Source organism: Nannobrachium achirus (genome assembly GCF_963921795.1).
Source record: "Nannobrachium achirus genome assembly, chromosome: 9".
Lineage (NCBI taxonomy): Eukaryota > Metazoa > Chordata > Actinopteri > Myctophiformes > Myctophidae > Nannobrachium > Nannobrachium achirus.
The window spans coordinates 66618421-66640937 of NC_137818.1; the positions used below are offsets into that span (position 1 = coordinate 66618421).

Here is a 22517-nt window from a genome sequence, read left to right on the forward strand (position 1 = left end):
TCTGATAGCATCACACTATACTGAAACACAACATTAGCATTACGTCTGATAGCATCACACTATTCTGAAACACAACATTAGCATTACGTCTGATAGCATCACACTATTCTGAAACACAACATTAGCATTAAGTCTGATAGCATCACACATACTGAACACAACAATTGCATTAAGTCTGATAGCATCACACTATACTGAAACACAACATTAGCATTACGTCTGATAGCATCACACTATACTGAAACACAACATTAGCATTACGTCTGATAGCATCACACTAACATTAGCATTAAGTCTGATAGCATCACACTATACTGAACACAACATTAGCATTAAGTCTGATAGCATCACACTATACTGAAACACAACATTAGCATTAAGTCTGATAGCATCACACTATACTGAAACACATCATTAGCATTAAGTCTGATAGCATCACACTATACTGAAACACAACATTAGCATTAAGTCTGATAGCATCACACTATACTGAACACAACATTAGCATTAAGTCTGATAGCATCACACATACTGAACACAACATTAGCATTAGGTCTGATAGCATCACACATACTGAACACAACATTAGCATTAAGTCTGATAGCATCACACATACTGAACACAACATTAGCATTAAGTCTGATAGCATCACACATACTGAAACACAATGCATTAGCATTACATTACAATTTTTAGTATTAGCTAGCATTAGCATTTAGCATTAGCATTCTTATCATTAGATACCATTAGCATTAGCATTTCTAAAATTAGCGTGTTTAGCATTGTTAGCATTAGCATTTCTAACATTAGCATTAGCATTCTTATCATTAGATACTATTAGCATTAGCATTTCTAAAATTAGCGTGTTTAGCATTGTTAGCATTAGCATTTCTAACATTAGCATTAGCATTTTTAGCATTAGCATTTGTTAGCATTTTTAACATAAGCGAAAATTTTGTTTGCATTAGCATTTTTTTAACAGTAGTATTTTTTAACATTAGCATTTTTCTAGCATTAGCATTTTTTTAGCATTAACATTAGCAGGAGTAGTGGTTAGCATTAGCGGTTAGCCGTTGGGACTGTTGGAGCACCCACCGAGTTTGGACCAATAACGTGTTGGGAAGTGAAGTTATGGCTGTTTAAAGCTGAGCCAATGGGAAGAGAGGGGGCGGGGCTTCAGCAATTAAAGCTCATTCCTATTGGCTGTCTAAGTACACACAGTGAGTTTCAAGACGGTACCATGCTGCAAACTGGAGTTAAAGCTGTTTTAAGCTCAGCCAATAGGAAGATAGGGGCGGGGCTTAAGAGGGGACAGGGCTTAAGTAATATGTCCCAATAGAGACACACAGGCGCCTACAAATTCACGCCCACAATTGAGACAGCGGCCCCACTTCAGGTAAGGGAGAACGGTGAACTGCAAGCCAGCCCATAGAAGTTATCGAAATTCAACTGTGGTTAGCCTAATATTAAAATAATCCTATACAAACTGAAGACTATATTGATTTAAATAAAAATATGTTTCCAAATGTATAGATTGACTCTGCCAACATATCTTCTTGTTTTCTAAATACATGATGTGTGTCACATTTAATTTGACACTTGAATGGGTTACCCGTAATGTTAACAGAGAAGAGGGGAAACGGCAGACAGAAAACCTGTCGCTTTTCAGTGACATCACTGTCTTATTTGGAAAACAATAATTACTTCAGGAAAGGCATAATTTTCAAGATGACGTCCACGATGGCTGCCGGGAGCTTAAAATGCCTATAACTGGGATTTAATTAATATATAAAAAATCATAACAATTGTGCACTTGGTGATAAGATTTCGATTTTTGGCATGATGTTAGGTATGGGCACAAGGTTTTCAAAAAGCATTGCCAACAAGTTGGGCTCGACCCCTCGTGGCCTGTTTGCAAAGAATCCAATAGCCTATTAAATAGGTCAGTATAAGGTAAAAAAAAAACCAAATAAATCAACACAGCATTGCTATTAGATTAGTCATACTTCATACATAGAATATTCATGCAGTTTTGTTTGCATGTGTTTCTTTAGAGAGAGAGAGAGAGAGAGAGAGAGAGAGAGAGAGAGAGAGAGAGAGAGAGAGAGAGAGAGAGAGAGAGAGAATACAACTATTCTCTGAGCTCAAACCAATTTGTAATTAACACTAAAAGTCATTTTTAAACGTTGTCATCTCCAAATTACCTTTGCCTTCTTCCTTCAAGTTCTCCAGAATGTTTTCACTAGCATTCAGTCTGGCGACCATATCTAAAAAATATATAACAGAGAAACTTGGTGAAAGTTAAAAATCCCCAAAACCCCTCCAATGTGTTTTCCCACTTTAAACCTGGTAGATGTAAAACTTATAGGTAACTTTTAATGAGTGCACGATGAAGGATTTCTTAACCTTAAAGAGATCCCTGGCTAATACGACAAATATGCCTTAATACATTATAATTGTCCTCTATAACTACAATGTAAAATTAAAAACACCTTAAATATTTTATTTCTTCTAGAAATAGCTAATCTTTCACTCAATAGGGGAAATGCATGTCGCAAGTTGATGATGTCATAAATGTCATGTGTCATTTTTATGGCATGCATGTGCAAAAAAACACAAACACATTTGAAATATTGATTTGATGCTCATATTAACCATAGGAAGTATTACGTTTGTTTGTATTTGCACATGCATGCCATAAATTCCATAGGGATAGATCACACATGACATTTATGACATCATTAACTTGCGACGGACATTTCACCTATTGAGTGAAAGATTAGCTATTTCTAGAAGAAATAAAATAATTAAGGTGTTTTTAATTTTACATTGTATTTATAGAGGACAATTATAATGTATTAAGGCATATTTGTCATAATTAGCCAGGGATCCCTTTAATAATTAATACTTAATTAATAATGAATATGTCCTGGGCATGACGTTAAACTGCATCCAACATGGAGAGTGATGGACCCATAGACCCACCATGATGACTACAGCTTTACCCATAGACCCACCATGATGACTACAGCTTTACCCATAGACCCACCATGATGACTACAGCTTTACCCATAGCGGCTTGGCGGTCGCCCGGGTCAACAAGGACCACACCTACTGTTGACCACCAGGACGGAGGTGGAAAGTTTACTACTGGGAAACTCTGCAGATTCTAGCCTGATTTTCAGACTCTGCGCTGGAGCTTGAGTCTGACATTGTCCCATTGACAAGAGATTTCAAAGGAGAGGGGATTTAAAATTTGAAATTCCCAATCACAAGAGTGGGTCTGGTGGGAAGGTTTGTGTTTGACTTGTGTGGACACAAAAACATTTCCCCCTCCCCTCAATGACAGGCATCAAACAGGTCGTTGTTTTTGATGCTTTAATTGATTAGAGTGATCACTAACAAGCTATTGACACTTGTATGGCTCAATCAATTACTGCAGTTCAGAACCCTTTTGAAGTTCAAAGGGAGCAATTAAGAGCTCTGGTCTGAGGACGACCTAGAGAGGTGAGGTCCCCCTCCCTCTCCTGTTTCTGTTGATTTTCAAAAGTTAGACCCACCCCCTCCTCCGAGGCTTCGACTCTCATTGGCTGGTCTTGCCTCAGACCAAAGCAGGTAGAGGTTCATTATGCAACACCAGACCAAGAGAAGCTGTCCACTCAGAGAGTGGGCGGGTCTATTGGCTGGAGCCAGGCAATGCAGGTTCCACACTAGAGACAATATAGTTGTGGGACCCTGGAATGTAAGAACACTTATACTGCTGGTGGGAAACTGAACCAAGAAATGGACCAACGCTGCTGGAATATCTCAGGCATCGTCTAGCTATGTTGGAAAGAATTCTGTGAAACATCAAGCGCTCTATATCAGCGGCAAGGAAGACAAACCACCAGCGGTTTGTTTGTTTCTTTGTTCACAAAGACATTTAGGGGGGGGGGGGGGGGGGGGGGTGTTTGGTGGTTTGGCGATTGGGGGCCCCGGTCATTGTGGCTTGCTTACCGGCCCTGTTCTGACTTGTTCCGCCATAGTTTCAGAGCTATTTCTCCCTCATAACTTTCCCCTGTGTTTATTGAAATAATGTCATTTCTCCAGTGCATAGCATACTACAGCTTTACTAGATGTTGTTTACTAGATTCAGGAGAACTTCTGAAGCTTTTCCTCCAGAAATTATGGATTATTTACATACATGTGAACAAGCTGACCTGCAAGTCACTGCCTGAGAAGCAAAGCTTGCCAGCGCTCCTCTCTTACTAACTCGTAGCTAACGTGGTATTGGACAAGGATGGGTTGGGGGAGGGGCTTAGTGAAGGGCTAATCACCTGTCTTCAAGGCCTCCATTTTGGCCTCCATGTTGGTCTTCAAGGCCTCCATTTTGGCCTCCATGTTGGTCTTCAAGGACTCCATTTTGGCCTCCATGTTGGTCTCACTGGCGTTCAGCTTCACTTCTAAGGTGGACAGCTGACCACCATGAGCTGAAATCAAAACAACATGGGATCACTTTTCTAGTCATTTTCTTTTTCAGCCTGGATCTACTTTCTCTATTTCTATGTCTGAAAACTGGTGCAAACCGAGGGGTAGGAGGAGCCTCTCGCTTGGCGGCTCCCATAATGTATATATAATTTTATTTCATTTTTTGCGGCTCTGAGCGACAGGGACTGCAATTGGAAATAATGGATTGTTCTTTTTTTTAATATAAAATCACAAAGGTAAGCTACTTTGATGGCTGTTAACAGACTATAAACATCATGTATCTGAAAACGTACCTTGACTTTCTTCCTTCAGTTCCAACAGCTGGTTCTCACTGGCATTTAACCCTTGGATGCATGACCAACCAATACCTACACTCTTCCATGAGTGGGGTCAAAAACGACCCCAATTAAAATCAATGTATTTTTGCAATAAACTACTTGCTCTCACACGTAACTCTGCCATACTTTTGCCTAGCAACGTGATTTCAACTTTAAAACACTCACACGACTTGGGCCTTTTTTCTGCCAATAGGGACAAGCTGTAATTGTTGAAGCCCCGCCCCCTCTGTCTACTAAACGCATGCAGCAGCTGTCACACTTTGCTATCACACTTTTCTCTCACACGTAAGTAACTCTGACATACTTTTGCGTAGCAACGTGATTTCAACTTTAAAACGCTCACACGACTTGGCACTTTTTCCGGCCAATAGGGACGAGCTGTAATTGTTGAAGCCCCGCCCCCTCTGTCTTCCTATTGGCTGGGCTTTAAACAGCCATAACTCCAGTTCGCAGCATGGTACCGTCTTGAAAATTGGTGTCTGGACTTAATCCACCATAGGGATGAGCTGCAATTGTTGAAGCCCCGCCCCCTCTTGCCTCCTATTGGCTTGGCTATAAACAGCCATAACTCCATTTTGCAGCATGGTACCGTTTCGTAACTTGGTGTCTGGACTTAGACAGCCAATATGGACGAGCTGTAATTGTTGAAGCCCCACCCCCTCTGACAAGTCTGTTGTTTCCACCCGCCCTGGCGGTTGCTTCTCGCCCTTAGGGTGTCTTACTGGCAATTATAGTAGTAATAGTAGTAATAGTAGTAGTAATAGTAGTATTTGGACACTGCTCCTACAATTTTTGCCCTAAAATCACGCAAATCGGTACACACTATGTCTACACTCATCTCATCAACATGTGACCTGATGGTCGCTTACCTCCCGATTAGGGAGTCTTACTGGTAATAGTAGTAATAGTAGTAATAGTAATAGTAGTATAATAGTAATAGTAGTGATATTAGTAATAATAGTTGTGACCGTAGGTCGCAAGTTTAGTATGTGAACGGTCACAGCTTGTAGGTAGGTATGTATGTATGTATGTATCTCTGTCACGCCTGACACTGTGGTTCTATGGGTTTGTCGCTCTGACATCATGCTCTGATGTCAATGTGATGTCAGGGGAACCACTCTAACAGAATGTGTTTGCCGCTCTGGCTTCACTGTGATGTAAACGTTTTTTATGCCCATACATGGAGATCCCTGTCTGTAGAACCTGCCACACAGATATGGGATGTCTTGGCCATATATGGAATCTGTTAGTGTTGTATGTTGGACGATGTGGTCTCCATATATGGGTATTCCCATATGAAGTCCTGTTAGATATGGGCTTAATATTAATGACATCAGGGAACTCCATGTATGGGCATAAAAGGGATTCTGTTAGTTGACATCATAGTGAAGCCAGAGCGTGATGTCAGAGCGGCAAACCCATTCTGTTAGAGTGGTTCCCCTGACATCACAGTGATATCAGAGCTTGATGTCAGAGCGACAAACCCATAGACCCACAGTGTCAGGCGTGACAGAGATACATACATACATTATGGACAAGCTTTGACCGTTCACATACTTGCAATCTACGGTCGCAACTATTATTATTACTATTACTACTACTATTACACTATTACTACTTTTATTACTACTATTACTACTATTACCAGTAAGCGACCGTCAGGGCGGGTGGAAACAACAGACTTGTAAGAGGGGGCGGGGCTTCAACACTTACAGCTCATCCATATTGGCCCTAAGTCCAGACACCAATTTTCGAGACTGTATACAATGCTGCAAACTGGAGTTATGGATGTTTAAAGCCCAGCCAATAGGAGGGAAGAGGGGGCTTGGCTTCAACAATTGCAACTCATCCCTATGGCGGTCTAAGTCCAGACACCAAATTTCGAGACGGTACCATGCTGCGAACTGGAGTTATGGATGTTTAAAGCCCAGCCAATAGGAAGACAGGGGGGGCGGGGCTTCAACAATTACAGCTCGTCCCGATTGGCCGGAAAAAGTGCCAAGTCGTGTGAGCGTTTTAAAGTTGAAATAACGTTGCTACGCAAAAGTATGCCAGAGTTACATGTGAGAGCAAAGTGTGACAGCAAAATGTGACAGCTGCTGCACGCGTTTAGTAGACAGAGGGGGCGGGGCTTCAACAATTCCAGCTCGTCCCTATTGGCGGAAAAAAGGCCAAAGTCGTGTGAGTGTTTTAAAGTTGAAATCACGTTGCTAGGCAAAAGTATGTCAGAGTTATGTGTGAGAGCGAAGTAGTTTATTGCAAAAATACATTGATTTTAATTGGGGTCATTTTTGACCCCACTCATGGAAGAGTGGGGTAGTGATACAAAAACTGCAATTTCTTAAAATTAATGAAAGAATAAATAAAAATGCAAATGGCCTCATGTCACAAACATGTTTCATGAGGAATACCTGGAATATGAAAATATTTAAACTTTTAATTTTAAAGATATTGAAGAATAACAACCCCTGGGGTCATTTTTGACCCCACTCATGCATCCTAGGGTTAATCTGCTCTGCAGGTCTGACACCTTCTCTTCAGAGGCACTCAGTTGGGCAGCCATTTCTGAAGACAGATCAGGAACGCACGCACGCACACACACGCACGCACACGCACACACACACACACACACACACACACACACACACTTCTATTCGACTTCGAAGTCAAAGTAAAAGTACTGAGTCGAATACAGGACTTTTACTTGCAATATTGATACTTTTACTTTTCCACCTCTGGTGATGAACGGTTCAAATGAACCAGTTCTTTATGGTTCAAATGAACCAGTTCTTTATGGTTCAAATGAACCAGTTCTTTATGGTTCAAATGAACCAGTTCTTCATGGTGAAAGAAATGAACCGGGTCGCCATCCGGAAAAGACCCGTTCAACCGCTCATGGCGTTCAGTTGCAAAACGCGGCGAGAGAGACGGTTCATTCACCGTTCATCTTTCCTCATTGTGAGCTTTAGGGCGGCGGCTTTAGGGAGTGAGTGACCGAAGACCGACAGTCTGAGCCAAATGTTGAAACCGACAGTGAACAGAATGCAGGCTACCGAATGAATACAACATACAAACTCTAGAATGCAGGCTACTGAATGAATACAACATACAAACTCTAGAATGCAGGCTACTGAATGAATACAACATACAAACTCTAGAATGCAGGCTACTGAATGAATACAACATACAAACTCTAGAATGCAGACTACTGAATGAATACAACATACAAACTCTGTCTCCTTGACTGTGACTATGATGGCAGAACTCAACAGGTCACACAAGGAGCTCCAGCCAGTGGAGTGCAGTACATTTACTTAAGTACTGTACTTAAGTACACTTGAGTTATTTGTACTATACTTGAGTAATACCAATTTACAACACTACACTTGTACTCCACTACGTCCACTACATTTATTTAAAAACTGAGTTACTTTGTAGATTTTGATTATTATTATTATTATTATTATTATAAAACATTAGGGGTGTAACGATACAGTAACTTAATCGAAAAATCGTTTTTAATTAGCAATGATCTACTTTATTGATATGCAAAAGCAAATATCGTACTGTTTGGCTCTGAAAATCATATATCGTTTTACAAGGCAAATAATTGATTGTATGCAAAAGTATTTGTGTCTTGCATTTAGCAGTTTTAAGAGGGAAAACTAAAAAGAGGGGTTTAATTACCTTTCCATTCCATATAGCTACTCTTGGTCTATCGATAGATGTGTGTAATCTCTGTGTTCATGTCAAGGTGTGCGTTTGTCCATACAGTATGTGTTGAAATATAATGTCCATGACTGTGCTTAAGAATCACAGTTCACTTATTTATATCCATAATAATAGAATTTTACCTTAAAAACCTGCACTATTGACACGTTTCACACATATTTAATGTCTTTGCTAAATAGTTACTATATCGATTTTAAATCATTGAATCGTATCGTATCACCATGAATGAACCAATATCGTCCATGTATCATGATACGTATCGTATCGTTGTTCAAATGTATCGTTACACCCCTACAAAACATACATTAACCAATTCAGCCTTACAGACATGTTGACATGGCCAATTGAAAAACCATGTACAAGATCTGCTATTTTTATACATTTAAAAACTGTAAATGGGACATTCTGCATAATGAGTAATTTTGGTACTTTAAAGAGGTGGTGCCAGAGTTTTGTACTTTTTCTGTTTTTCATGTGTCTAGGAGGTTGAAAGTGCCTCATTAGGTTTTTATGAGCAATTATTTATTCACTTCGTATTTGTTTGTTTTCTCTTGGAGGCTGCCACCTCTGGTCAAAAGTGTTAGTTAAAAACACAGATATGATGACATCACAGAATCAACTCCTCCCCTAATTGCCATTCACCCAACACTGTGGGGTGTGGCTAAGGGTCGATCCATACCGTTATAAGGAGCCTAACTAAGTTCGGTTCGGCACTAGGCGAACCCAAATATGGTTCGCATCCCCCGGTTCGGGGGGGGCGTCAACCTACTAAATTCGGCTCTACGGTGCTGACGAAATGTTGTGACCTCCCGACTTCATTTCGGTACTCAGCGGTGTCTTCTCATTCATTCAGCCCGGCTTTACGTTCATAATCTCGGCTGTGAATCCAAGGAAACAGCGGTCGTTGGGAGGGAGACACGCCGACTTCCAAATGCTTGTGTGGCCGTCTTTTGGGCATCGCAGAGCGGACACAAGTCAGCCTGGCTCTGGCTGGAGACGAAGAGTGGTGGACTGGGAGGCGCGCGCGCGACACACACACACACACACACACACACACACACACACACACACACACACACACACGCCTTTGCTGCGTGTATCGCTGCTAACGTGTCGCCGACCGTTTTAAAGAGAAAAGAAGAGCTTAAACACAACTTTACTAATTGCTAGTGTTCCATGTTGATATGTTTTCCTTTTCCACGACGAGTTGTGCAGCAAGGGAGGCGGCACGTCTATAATGTGCTGCCTCCCTTGTAGATTAAATGTTTTTGACAGAGCTCGAGCCGAGCATTTGTGAGTGAGAGAGAGAGAGAGAGAGAGAAGAGACCACGCTGGTGCTGCTGCCTGCTGGAGCTGCTACTCACTGGACCTCCAGTCATTCAGTGTGCAGAGCGAGGGAAGGCAAATATGTATCCGCCATGCAATGCTCAGACGCATCCGTAGAGGGGTCTCGCGTCCCTCTGCGACCAGGCGTTGGGGAGTAACAGGCTAGACTCCTACACCAGAGTAAACACTGCTGAGGCAAGCTACTTCCTGAAAAGACGGCAAGACGTGCTGTGATTGGCCGGTAGTGTATAATCCGAGCTGTGATTGGCCGGTAGTGTATGATCTGGAGAGAACCTATACGGAAGGATGCAGATGACGTAATTTTGCCGCGAAATCCGGTCCCCGGCCAGGATCATAGAAAGCATATTTACAGAAGGCTTTAGGGGCTGGAATTCACAGAGTGAGTGTTCTAAAACTTTAGCAATTTAATAGTTAGCTGACAATTTTAAGATTTGTTTTATTGGAAAAGTTACATACCTGTATTATAGCTTTAAGTTGTTAGAACGTTAGTTAATCATGTTAGATTTATTCATAATTAACGTGTAAAAATCACAATACAGTAAGTTAATATGACGGCGGAGCAAGCACTGCACAGATACTGTAGCAAGTCTTTGTACACAGTAATGTTGCCACATATCATGGATGTACCCTTCAATCCGGTTATTGTAGCCCTTCTTTTCAATCCTTTTGGGGATGTTGATGTTTTCATTGCCCATTTGGTCAAAAGACATTGGTTGAACAGAACTCCAATTCTGGGACCATCGCTCCATTTGTAGTGCAGGCTCAAACATGTGGTCATGTGATCCAAGATGGCCAATTGGGATTCAAAAGTGGTGCGGCCAGGCCGCACCCGTGTGTCCGTCCATCCCTGTGTGTGTGTGTGTGTGTGTGTGTGTGTGTGTGTGTGTGTGTGTGTGTGTGTCAGTTGCTAGTGTGTGTCAGTTGTTAGTGTGTGTGTGTGTGTGTGTGTGTGTGTGTGTGTGTGTGTGTGTGTGTGTGTGTGTGTGTGTGTGTCAGTTGTTAGTGTGTGTGTGTGTGTGTGTGTGTGTGTGTGTGTGTGTGTGTGTGTGTGTGTGTGTGTGTGTGTGTGTGTGTGTGTGTGTGTGTGTGTGTGTGTAAACGTACCTTCACTTTCTTCCTTCAGTTCCAACAGCTGGTTTTCACTGGCACCTTCTCTTCAGAGGAACTCAATTTGGAAGCCATTTCTGAAGACAGATGGAGATGTTTGGTCAGATATGCTGGTACTTCAGATTCAGATTCAGATTCAGATTCCTTTATTTACCATTGTGTATCACACATAGGAATTTGCTTTGGTAACATACAAGTGTGCATTCAATATTTTTTTCACAAATAACATGAAACCAACAAACACAAAACAACACCGTGCAGAAAATAAATAATAAATAATATATATAAAGTGCAGTAGTGTTCAGTAGTGCGACATATTGCTGATGTCCCTAAGGGGCAGGGGAAAAATGGAAACCAGGGTCAGTGAGCAGCCTGACGGCTGAGGGGAAAAAACTGTTTTTGTGTCGCTCTGTCTTGGCCCCCAGATGCCGCATCCTTCTCCCAGAGGGGAGCAGGGTGAGGAGACCGTGACCAGGGTGGGAGGGGTCAGCCATGATCTTTCTTGCCCTCCTCAGCACCCTGGAGTCGTGCAGGGACTTGAGGGAGGGCAGGGGACGGCCAATCACCCTCTCTGCAGAGCGTATCACCCGCTGCAGCTTGATGAGATCTTTTGCAGCTGCAGCGGGGAACCAGGTGATGATGGAATGTGTGAGGATGGACTCGATGATGGGGATGGAGGGCAGATTTGCGTTGACTATTTTGAAAGTCAATCCCATTTTTAGTTGTTTAACCCTGTCTTCAACGCTGAGCCATCTTAGGCTAGCAAAATGTGTGGGAGAAACGTGGGTCATGACCCCAGGTGGAGAAGTAGTCAAAATCAGTTTGTTTTGGGAGGTTTGGAGTAGGGTTTTTCGATTAATCGATTTCTAATCGAAATCCAGGTTTTTTCCTTTGGACGATTTAAAAAAAAAGAAATCGTAAAATCGATTTTCACTTTAGTTAGGGTAGTTCTTACTCATTGGAGCCTTGCACGGGGCACAAAGTACACAGCCCCGTCCTCCTAAAGCAGGACGACAAGGTCCGACACCAAATTAATACTAATTTCTCTCATTTTTTGTCATTTCTTCGATGCGCGTGCAGCGCACGTCAGACCGGGCAGAGCTCACCACAGCACTGCGCTCACTCGCGATGGTTCAGGCAGCAAACAGAACAAAATGCTGCTGAGCTGGTAAACTTACTTGTTGTTTAAAAGAAGCTTATTAATTCTGTGTTACCCAACTACTGTAGTCTACTCCTACTGTCCCTGTCACTGTGTTAATTTTGCGTCGGGAAGCGAAACGATTCGCCCCCATTTACAATCAATCAACATCTCCGTGCATGAGTGGTGCAGGGGCGGCCTTAGCTATTTTTTCACCCGTTTCACCAGCCTCCAAGAGCTGGCTTGTTTTGGCTTGAAACAATGTATTATTCTTTTAACAAAAAATCGAAATCGGAATCGAAAATTTACTTTTCTGAGAAATAAATCGAGATTTTATTTTTAGGCCACATCGAACAACCCTAGTTTGGAGCTTAGTCTTTAGTGGCTTTTTGATGTTGGAGTAGCATGAGGTGCAAGCGTAGTCAAAGAGGGACTGAATGAGGACCCCAGCAAGAGCCATGAGGGCTCTTTTGTTGACAAAAGTGGAGATTCTGCCCAGCAATGTTGTTCTTTGATTTACTTTTACTTTGGAGCTTTTAAGCCGTGACGTCATTTTGCAGTCAGACCTCCAAGCAGATTTATTGTCAATATGTGTCCCTCACTATTTCAACAGATCCGAGACAAAAACAATGACTAAAGTATAATTCTACCACTTTCCTGTTAACAAGAAAGAGAAGACAAATTAGTAAATAGTAAAAAAGTAAAAAGATGTACGGGCGCTGGGGCCTTTTGGCCCCAAAAGTTCTCCTCTGCCTACAAAATGATGTCAGACTTAAGAGCCCCATTCCAACAAATTCACGCCAATCGGTACACATTATCGCTTTAAAAGCATTAATTTTCACAAGCTAACCGTGTTGCTAACCTGCATTTTGTTTGGCCAGTCCTTGCATCTCATGCTTGGTGACGTTGAGCTCCTTCCGGATCTCGTCCTCAAAGATCTCCCTCCAATTGTCCTCCAGCATCAAGCTAATCCTGCTTGTGACGGCGCTCATTCTGGCCTCCAGGCGTGTCATCCTCTGTTCCATGGTGGGGACCCCCTGTCTCTCTCCCTGAGCCCCACACTCACACACACACACCAGGAGGACCAGCAACGCTCCACACGTCTTCATGATGACACCCACACACTGTAGGCAGACAGACAGATGGACAGACAGACAGACAGACAGACAGACAGACAGACAGACAGACAGACAGACAGACAGACAAACAGACAGATGGACAGACAGAGAAACATTAGGGACTTTAAGCTTTAAGATTTTCAGGACGGCAACGCCAGGCGGACTACGGCTGCCATGACGTAATCGCCGTAGCGGTCAGAATGGTTAAGCAAAGCCTCGGCGGCGCCGGTTCCCACCCCTTTCACTTTCGCTTTGGTTCCCATGGCGACGCATACACGCAGCAGACGGAGTAGGCGCTACGTGGGAAGGGACCTTCTGCCGTAGTAATAATAATAATAATAATAATAATAACTTTATTTATATAGCACCTTTCTAGACAAAGTCACAAAGTGCTGCACAACTAATCTACACAGTAAAAAGCAAGGGAAACAAAAATAGTTAAAATGGATGAAACAAGAAAAGCAACAGTTACACTAAGTCTAAGGTAAAAAGGCCATACTTAACACTTTCAGTGCCAGGGCGTCATATGACGTCCGACACGACCTTGGCAATGATGCCAGAAAATAATATTGGCGTCATATGACGCCAGATGCTTTTTTTTCCATATTACAGTAGTACAGTGTTGGATCTATGCGGTAACCAAGATACAGCCCTTTTGGACGATGGGACGGTCGTCATGCATGACAATTCAGTGGCGTCAGTTCAGAACAAGCTAAGGTATGGCAACATGACTGGTGTCTGGTGAAGACACCAGTCATGTTGCCATACCTTAGCAACAGGCACGATGAAAAGTACATTTTTATTATTTCCCCCTGTCAAGGTATGGCAGCTGCATACCCCTGCCATACCCAATTGACGCCCCTGCATGACATCACACGCTTATGTGACCAAATTCAAGCATGCTGATTGGCCGGTTCCCCCCAGAAACAAGGGTCTCAAAGAATTCAGTGACTTTTACCGTAAGCGGACACACAGCAATCAGAGGGAGAGAGAGATATATTGAGAGAATGAGCTAGAATTAGTTATAAAATCATTAGATGTAGTATTATTTAGAGAGATAGAGATAGAGAGAGAGATCGGAAGGTTTTACCTAGGAGGAGTGGGGGAAGGGAAGGGCTAGTTTCTTTGTAGGTTGGGGTCCATTTTGTAGAAAAAGAAAACGCCGTCCCAGTTACCGGACCGTTGCTCCGCTGATCAGAGAGCAAGTCATGGCCGCACATGGAGACCAAGCAGGCAGCCGAACCATGCCCCGTGGCCGTGGACACCAAGCCCGCAGCTGCCCAGCGCCGCCACCGACCATAATCAAAACCCGAAGCACCAGTTGGACTTTCGTTTGTTGCTGCGCGGCTGCGTTTGGGACTTGACTGAGGCGACGCGTGAGGATGAACGGTGATGCCGTTGAACGCTGATGCCGGCGATTTGAAGAGAATTCTGTGTTTTTGCTGCTGTGTCGGGGGAGCCAAGGAACGTCGCCAGCCATCCACAGTGGACGGAGGAGCTACGGCGGTGATCCGGACCGGAGGCAGGCTGTTTGGAGCAGTGTATCATCTTACGGCGCCCACCGGCTGCACCGATAGGTATGGCCCCGGAGAGCGGAGTTGCAGCGGGCGCTAATACACCCAAATGAGGCCGTGCGTGGACTTAGCCAAGGAGGACGACCCGGTCGCTCGGTGTGCTGCGATCAGCGAACCGGGTAAGCATTATAAAGCTATGCTTTTTACGTTTCAATATGTTCTATACGTCTGTCTGTCTTTCAATGTTATATGAGATCAGTGCTGTGTTCTGGGGACTCACCGGGGACTACCCTCCACACCTCGCCCGACTTGGCACACCCTCGCAGGCACGGCGCCGCCAGGCGCCGGCCTCTATACCTCCGTGATGGAGGAACAATAAAATATGAACGGCGTCTGCCCTCGTGAACCTTTCAAAGTAGCGTATTTGATAGGGATTATGTACTATAGCGTCTGCCCTGGCCAAACGAATAGTAGCTGATCGTATGCCCTCAAAAAAAGTCTAGAACACACCACTGTATGCATATCATAAAGTGTGTTCCTGTGGAAATGAGCCATGAATCTGTAGGTCTACTCTAATGCAAGCTTGTAATACATTCTTCAATCAATCAATAACCGATGTCAATAAGCCTGACCTGCTATTGTTTTTTTTCCACGTAGGGTGCATTTGGTAATATACAATTCAATTCAAAGGAGCGTTATTGGCATGAGAAAACATACGTTTACATTGCCAAAGCAAGTATCACACATACAATAAAACTAGACCAGGTCAACCTGGTTGTGCCAGACCCCCTGTCTGTCATCATCATTTATGACATCATGCCTTTTGTAGGCATGTCATCATCATGTCATCATCATATATACCCTTTATATAGAAAACCAGGACAGACAGACCGACATTTGCTTATGTAGGCCTACCCATTTCATGGGTCTGGCAAAAAACAGTTGAAAATGCTATGTCGCATTGTCATTGCCAGACCCATGAAATGGGTAGGCCTACATAAGCAAATGTCGGTCTGTCCGGTTTTTCTCCATAGATGGTCATGATGATGACATGATGATGACATGAGGGAGGGATAGACCGACAGACAAAGCCTTCATGTCATCACAATGTCACAAATGATGATGACATGAGGGAGGGACAGACAGCCTATAAAGGGACAGACAGCCTATAAATGTACCATTAAATTTATAGGCCCAGAGGGTTGGCAGAACCGGGGTCTGGCACAACCAGGTTGACCTGGTCTAGTTTTATATATATACAGGGTACAAATAGCAGCATTATTTTCCTCATAGTACATAAAGGTATCAGCTCTGTTTCATACTGTATGTGCAGTAGGTCTAGATGTCAATCCATGGTTTGTAGTAGGTGTATGAAGTTCCTCCAACTTCTTCCAGTAAGAATACATTTCTTTATAGTTTAGTTTTTTATTGTGTGTGTATACCTAGATAGATAGTTTAGTAATACAATCAGTGTGTGTGTGTGTGTGTGTGTGTGTGTGTGTGTGTGTGTGTGTGTGTGTGTGTGTGTGTGTGTGTGTGTGTGTGTGTGTGTGTGTGTGTGTGACATAATAATCTATCAAATCGATCTCAAATCTGTATCAAATTTGTATCAAAGCAGAGCCTATAGAATTCAGTGGCCACGTATATATACATATATACATTTGAAATTATTTAGACTAGTGAAAACAGCCGATCTACAAGCACACAACGCCTCGCTTGTAGATCTGCTGTTTTCACTACTTTTGTGCGACAGCCTTTGCTAAAGAACATACAAATTATACAGAAGCACGTTCATTTAGTATTTTGTATTTATTTCTATCATATACAGGGCCCGTGGAGTCTGACTGGATGGAGGAAGGATGGGAGCCCGATCTGCAACCAGACCAATGACAACGCAGAGGACAGTATGATGGCGGAGATAGCGAGAGCGGAGGAGTCAGACTTCTCTTCCTCACAGCTATCGTTCACAAGCCGGAGATTGCCATGCAGTGGTCAAAAAAACATTGCCATGCCGTACTTTCCCAGAACAATGGCAAGGAACAGGTACCAGGCCATTTTGAGGCACCTGAGGTACACACACACACACACACACACACACACACACACACACACACACACACACACACACACACACACACACACACACACACACACACACACACGGTGAACAGTACCATCTTTGACCTTTATTTGTGGTGCCTTTGACTCCTGAATGTTGGCTTGTTGAATGCCTTTTTTTGAGAATACAGTACAGTACAGTACTGACTTTTATATTATTTTATTTATTCTTTACTTGCTGCACATTTATTTTATTTTACTTTTATCCAGTTATATTTTATTTTTGTGAAGTCATATTTGTGATTTCTTTTTTTTTGGAAATATTTGTAAATATTGTTGAACATAAATATGTTCATGCTGGATGTGTGAGGTACTCACCAGGGTTAGGGTTCGATGTTGCCATAAAATAAAAGGTTGACATCGCTTTTCTGACTTTTTGTCTTCCTGACCTTCTAGACCAGGTAAAAACACAGTGAATTCACAGTGCATAGTTCTATCAAAATGTAAGGCAATTTCTACCTTCTGAGTCATTTCATACTTTTTCACTTTGCCCCCTTGAAACTAGACGATGGTACAATATTTTTTTAACTTTTTTTGCACATAATGAAAGTAGGCATGTCATTCTTTCTGTCAAGGGTACTTGTGTTCCGTTACCATTTACCAATTTGTTGCTATGGCTTCCTAAAGTTTTTTTTCTTTGAACTCAAATATCTCAGAATCTAGATTTCTGAGGTTATTGACTGGTTTGCGCAGTGCGCACTCTCGAGCACCTATCTCCAAAACCGCTCACCGAAATCACTCCAAAAATTTTTTGGTAAAAAAAAAAATCCTCTTTTACCAAACCTCCCATTTTTGTTCCGATGTGAATATCGGATAATTTCCAATTTATTCCCTGGAATTGGGGCAGAAATGAATGGGACCTAATGGTGGCACTGGTAAGGGACGGGGGGCAGGGGGGGCTGGCACTCAAAGTGTTAAAGGATGCAACATAAAAAAAAAAGAATTCATCAACAAAATGTATACAAAGTTCAAATTAATAAAAACAACAGATCTATCGACAAAAAGTATACAAAGTTTAACAATTAAAAGTGCAAATTTAATGGGGCCGGGGGGGGGAATGCCTTACTAAACAGATATGTTTTAAGGTTAGATTTGAAGGATGTAATACTATCCGCTTGTCGGATGCTCTTGGGAAGGGCGTTCCACATTTTTGGGGCACGAACAGAGAAGGCTCGTTCTCCCTTGTTTACAAGGTGGAATTTGTCAGTGACCTTTAGGAGAGCCCCATCTGAGGACCTGAGGGGTGCGAGGAGGGTAGGGGGGCAGGAGATCAACAATGTATTGGGGTGCAAGACACTTTCGTGCCTTAAAATTAATTAAAATAATTTTAAAATCAATCCTAAAAGTAACGGGAAGCCAGTGAAGTGTTGCCAGGACCGGGGTGTTATGGTCCCATCTCCTGGTGTTTGACAGGAGCCTGGCGGCAGCGTTTTGAACTAATTGTAAACGGGAAATGGATTTATGGGTTAGGCCGGTGTACAGTGCATTACAGTAATCTAAGCGTGATGTGATGAAGGCATGAATAACTTTTTCTAAATGCTACCTGCATTTACAGGACGTGACTCTGCGACTGCGAGTGCCTTTGCTGGTCGTAGAAAACTGAATGCAGTGAGAGGTTAAAGGTGATACACCATGAAATTTCACTTTTCCTATTTTAAAACCTTTTTTTGGGGTCCCACTAGCACCTTCTATCCTCACAAAGTCCCATTTCAGACCGTTGTGTCTTTCTCTGGTTTTGGGAAGGCGGAGGTTAAAAGCATCCCACGGGTTCTCAAAACAGGCTGTCCAGATTTGCTGCCGTCGATGACGTCATCGTCGGCCGTTTTTGAAGGAGAAAAAAATCAATCTAAATTATCTAAAATATCAATTTAAAGGATCTTAGTTTTTTCTATTGATTAGTCATGCCAAGGAGACTGGAGTTCAATAATACTGTATGAGCCATTTAGCCATTTTCTTATTTGATTGATTGTGATGTCACTAAGGTTCACACGAGGCAGCTTTCTCCATCAGAGGCCCAACATCCTGGAACTTACTTCAAAAGTCTTTAGAACTGTCATCTCTTGGCAAGTTCAAAGCACTGATCCTTAACACTTTCAATCATGGTTGTAGGCCTACGTTTGTTTCACTTGATTTATTAGCTCTGTTCTTTTGTAAATTACTCTGTCTAATTTATGTTTTAATGTGTGTTAATTGTGTTTTTATTGTTCTGTATTGTAACCTCGGCTACATTGAAAATGAGGGCTTGCTCTCAACTGTACTTCGACTTCGAGTATAAATAAAAGTGATGATGACACCCATGTTAAAGGCCAAGGTGGCCTAATAGGTCTATTTAGGAAGCACCAGCAATGAGCGACAGGTGTTGTGGGTTTGAGACCAACAGTCTTCTGACTGTGTGTGCAGTTGTTTTCTCTGTCATGCAAACTGACTGAGACTGAGGGATTGTCTGACCCTGAAAGTGCAAATAAATACTGCATATTCTGCAACTCTGAAGAACACCTTTTGGACATCAGTTTTTATCGCACCACACGTCCAGACTAGTTCTTGTTAATCGACAACCAGTAGCTGCAAATGATGGGTTTCGTCGTTACAAATACTTTTAGTTTTTTTGTCGCATTCCTAAGACAATGATTTGATTACAATAAATGTTCCCCCATTGATTCCGGATGGGGACCCAGACACCTATCCGGAATCAATTGGGGTAAATTAACTATATTCAAATGTTTGTCTTTGGAATGCGACAAAAAAACTAAAAAATATTATTGAACTCCAGTCTCCATGGCATGACTAATCAATAGGAAAAAAAAGTCATTTTGGAGGTGAACTACTCCTTTAATGATGAAAAACGTTGAATGTTCAGGAGACATTGCAACAACTTGGCTCATGGCCAGACTGGGGATGTTTCAACAGAGGTCGTTGACCCCTAACAGAGGTCGTTGACCCCTGCAGCAGTTTACTGTACCAGTCTGGAACCTCCAGGGACCAGTGGGGGAAAAAAGTACTCACATGTTATACTTAATTAAAAGTATCAATACTGCATTGCAGAAGTACTCTGTTAGGGTGCCCTCACACCAAAATACCTAGAGTGGAATCCGCCAATGCATTTCAATGAGAATGGAGTGTTTTTTTGCAGAAATCCTCTACTGGCAAAAAAACTCTCCATTCTCATTGAAATGCATTGGTGGATTCCACTCTAGGTATTTTGGTGTGAGGGCACCCTTACAAGTAGAAGTCCAGAAAAAGTACTTGAGTAAAAGTAAAAAAGTATTGGCATCAAAATGTACTTAAAGTGCTAAAAGTAAAAGTACAAAATGTTTGAAAATAGCAGATCTAAAAGCTCACAACGTGCCGCGATGTGACGAGTTGTGAGCTTGTAGATCGGCTATTTTCAAATAGCCAAGGTATAAAATGGGGCTAAAGTGGTTTATGTATGTTTTAACAGATTATAATTTATATCTGCAAAGTAACTAACGACTAAAGTTTTCAAATACATGTAGTGGAGTAAAAGTACAATATTTGGATCCCAGATGTAATGGAGTAGGAGTAAAAGTATTGGAATTTGGAAATACTCAAGTAAAGTACCTCAAAACTGTACTTAAGTACAGTGCTTAAGTAAAAGTACTTCATTACTTGACACCACTGCCAGTGACGTGAACTGATTCCAGTCAACTCTCTCCATGTAGAGCAGTGGTTCTCAACATGTGGGGCGGGACCCCCTGGGGGGTCCCCACATTATTTGTGGGGGGTCCCCAGATGATTAACTTAATGTGCAACATTGTTTTCTCACTCAACAGTAAACAAGCCAACATAAAGTTTAAGTGTATAGAGGGTATCTGCACATTTCTAAAGTGACAATTTAAGGACTTTCAAGACCTTTTCTAGTAGGCCTACCTCTAAAATTAAAAATTGTCAAATATTAGGGGCAGAAATTCTGAAAATAGACAGTTAAAATATGATTATTTTGGGGGTCGTGGGCTCACTGGGCTGAAAAGGTTTAGAACCACTAAATGAGGCGTTTAAAGTGACAGTACATACAGTACATACACATCGCCTTATCTCCAATAACTTCTATTTAATGATAGATAGACCAGCATTATGTTTATCAACAACAACAACAACAACAACAACAACTACCACTAAGAATAATAGAACATGTGGACAGGTGATGAGAATGAGCACTGCTATAATCACTTAAATCAATGCATCCAATGTGATTGTGATGTCCATGTCAAATAAATAAAACATAACATGAGATAACATCAATAGTGGATTGATAAGGAAGATTGATAAGGGTATGGACATGGATAAATAATATCTCCTCAACACTCTGACGGTCCACAGGTCCACACGTAAAAACTTCATTTCACTAGTCTAACACTAGTCTTAAACTATAAACTCTTCAACTTAGAGAAAAACACTAGTCTTAAACTATAAACTCTTCAACTCAGAGAAAAACACTAGTCTTAAACTATAAACTCTTCAACTCAGATAAAAACACTAGTCTTAAACTATAAACTCTTCAACTCAGAGAAAAACACTAGTCTTAAACTATAAACTCTTCAACTCAGAGAAAAACACTAGTCTTAAACTATAAACTCTTCAACTCAGATAAAAACACTAGTCTTAAACTATAAACTCTTCAACTCAAATAAAAACACTAGTCTTAAACTATAAACTCTTCAACTCAGATAAAAACACTAGTCTTAAACTATAAACTCTTCAACTCAGATAAAAAACACTAGTCTTAAACTATAAACTCTTCAACTCAGATAAAAACACTAGTCTTAAACTATAAACTCTTCAACTCAGATAAAAACACTAGTCTTAAAATATAAACTCTTCAACTCAGATAAAAACAGCAGTCTTACCTGGTTCTGGTTCTGGTTCTGGTTCTGGTTCTGGAGGAAGAGAAGTGAAAAAACCAGGAGAAAACAAACACACAGTTAAAGTCAGACAAAATTCCACCGAACGCCCCAACTCACTGAGAGAGAGAGAGAGAGAGAGAGAGAGATAGAGAGAGAGAGAGAGAGAGAGAGAGAGAGAGAGAGAGACGCACACGGCACACGCACACGCACGCACGCACGCACGCACACACACACACACACACACACACACACACACACACACACACACACACACACACACACACACACACAGACTCACGTGCACTCTGGGTCATGCCAGGGCACAGCTTGTTTATCAGAGTTTATCAGACTGTCCAGATCCTGGAATTGATCAAGGGTCCTGGAAGGTCCTGGATACAAAATAGCTATGCATTGTCTTTGGTTATTGATTTTGTTAATGCCTCTGAAATGACAAATTAAACATTGGCCAAATTGTCAAATATTAGAGGCAGAAATTGTGAAAATAGCAGATCTACATGCTCACAACGCCTCACAACGCGAGGCGTTGTGAGCATGTAGATCGGCAGTTTTCACAATAAAACCGTTTTCGGCTCCTTCTGGAAGCAGGCTCACAGATACAGGACCAGGAATTCCACTGTCCTACCAGGGCTCAACTACAATCAAAATAAATATTAACTAGGGCTGGGACTCGATTAAAAAAAATCATCTAATTAATCAGAGGCCTTTTAATTAATTAATCCAAATTAATCGCATGTTTAATCGCACATCGATATTTG

At 41.9% G+C, this 22517-nt stretch overlaps 1 protein-coding gene and 1 long non-coding RNA gene across 2 annotated transcripts; both read right to left on the reverse strand.

Moving 5' to 3' along the window:
* Positions 1-2032: 2032 nt before the first annotated feature.
* Positions 2033-5120, reverse strand: LOC308291613. Its single transcript, XR_013962343.1, has 3 exons — positions 4761-5120; positions 4317-4469; positions 2033-2267 (listed from the first exon to the last, which is right to left on the reverse strand). It is a non-coding gene; the product is annotated as an uncharacterized lncRNA (long non-coding RNA).
* Positions 5121-5385: 265 nt separating this feature from the next.
* On the reverse strand, positions 5386-21753 carry LOC308291612 (uncharacterized protein). The gene is made up of 4 exons (XM_080733671.1): positions 21745-21753; positions 12992-13253; positions 10989-11068; positions 5386-7370 (listed from the first exon to the last, which is right to left on the reverse strand). Exons 2-3 carry the CDS (start codon positions 13236-13238, stop codon positions 11004-11006), a joined length of 312 nt encoding a protein of 103 aa, XP_080589797.1. The 5' UTR covers positions 13239-13253; positions 21745-21753; the 3' UTR covers positions 5386-7370; positions 10989-11003.
* Between the last annotated feature and the right edge of the window lie 764 nt (positions 21754-22517).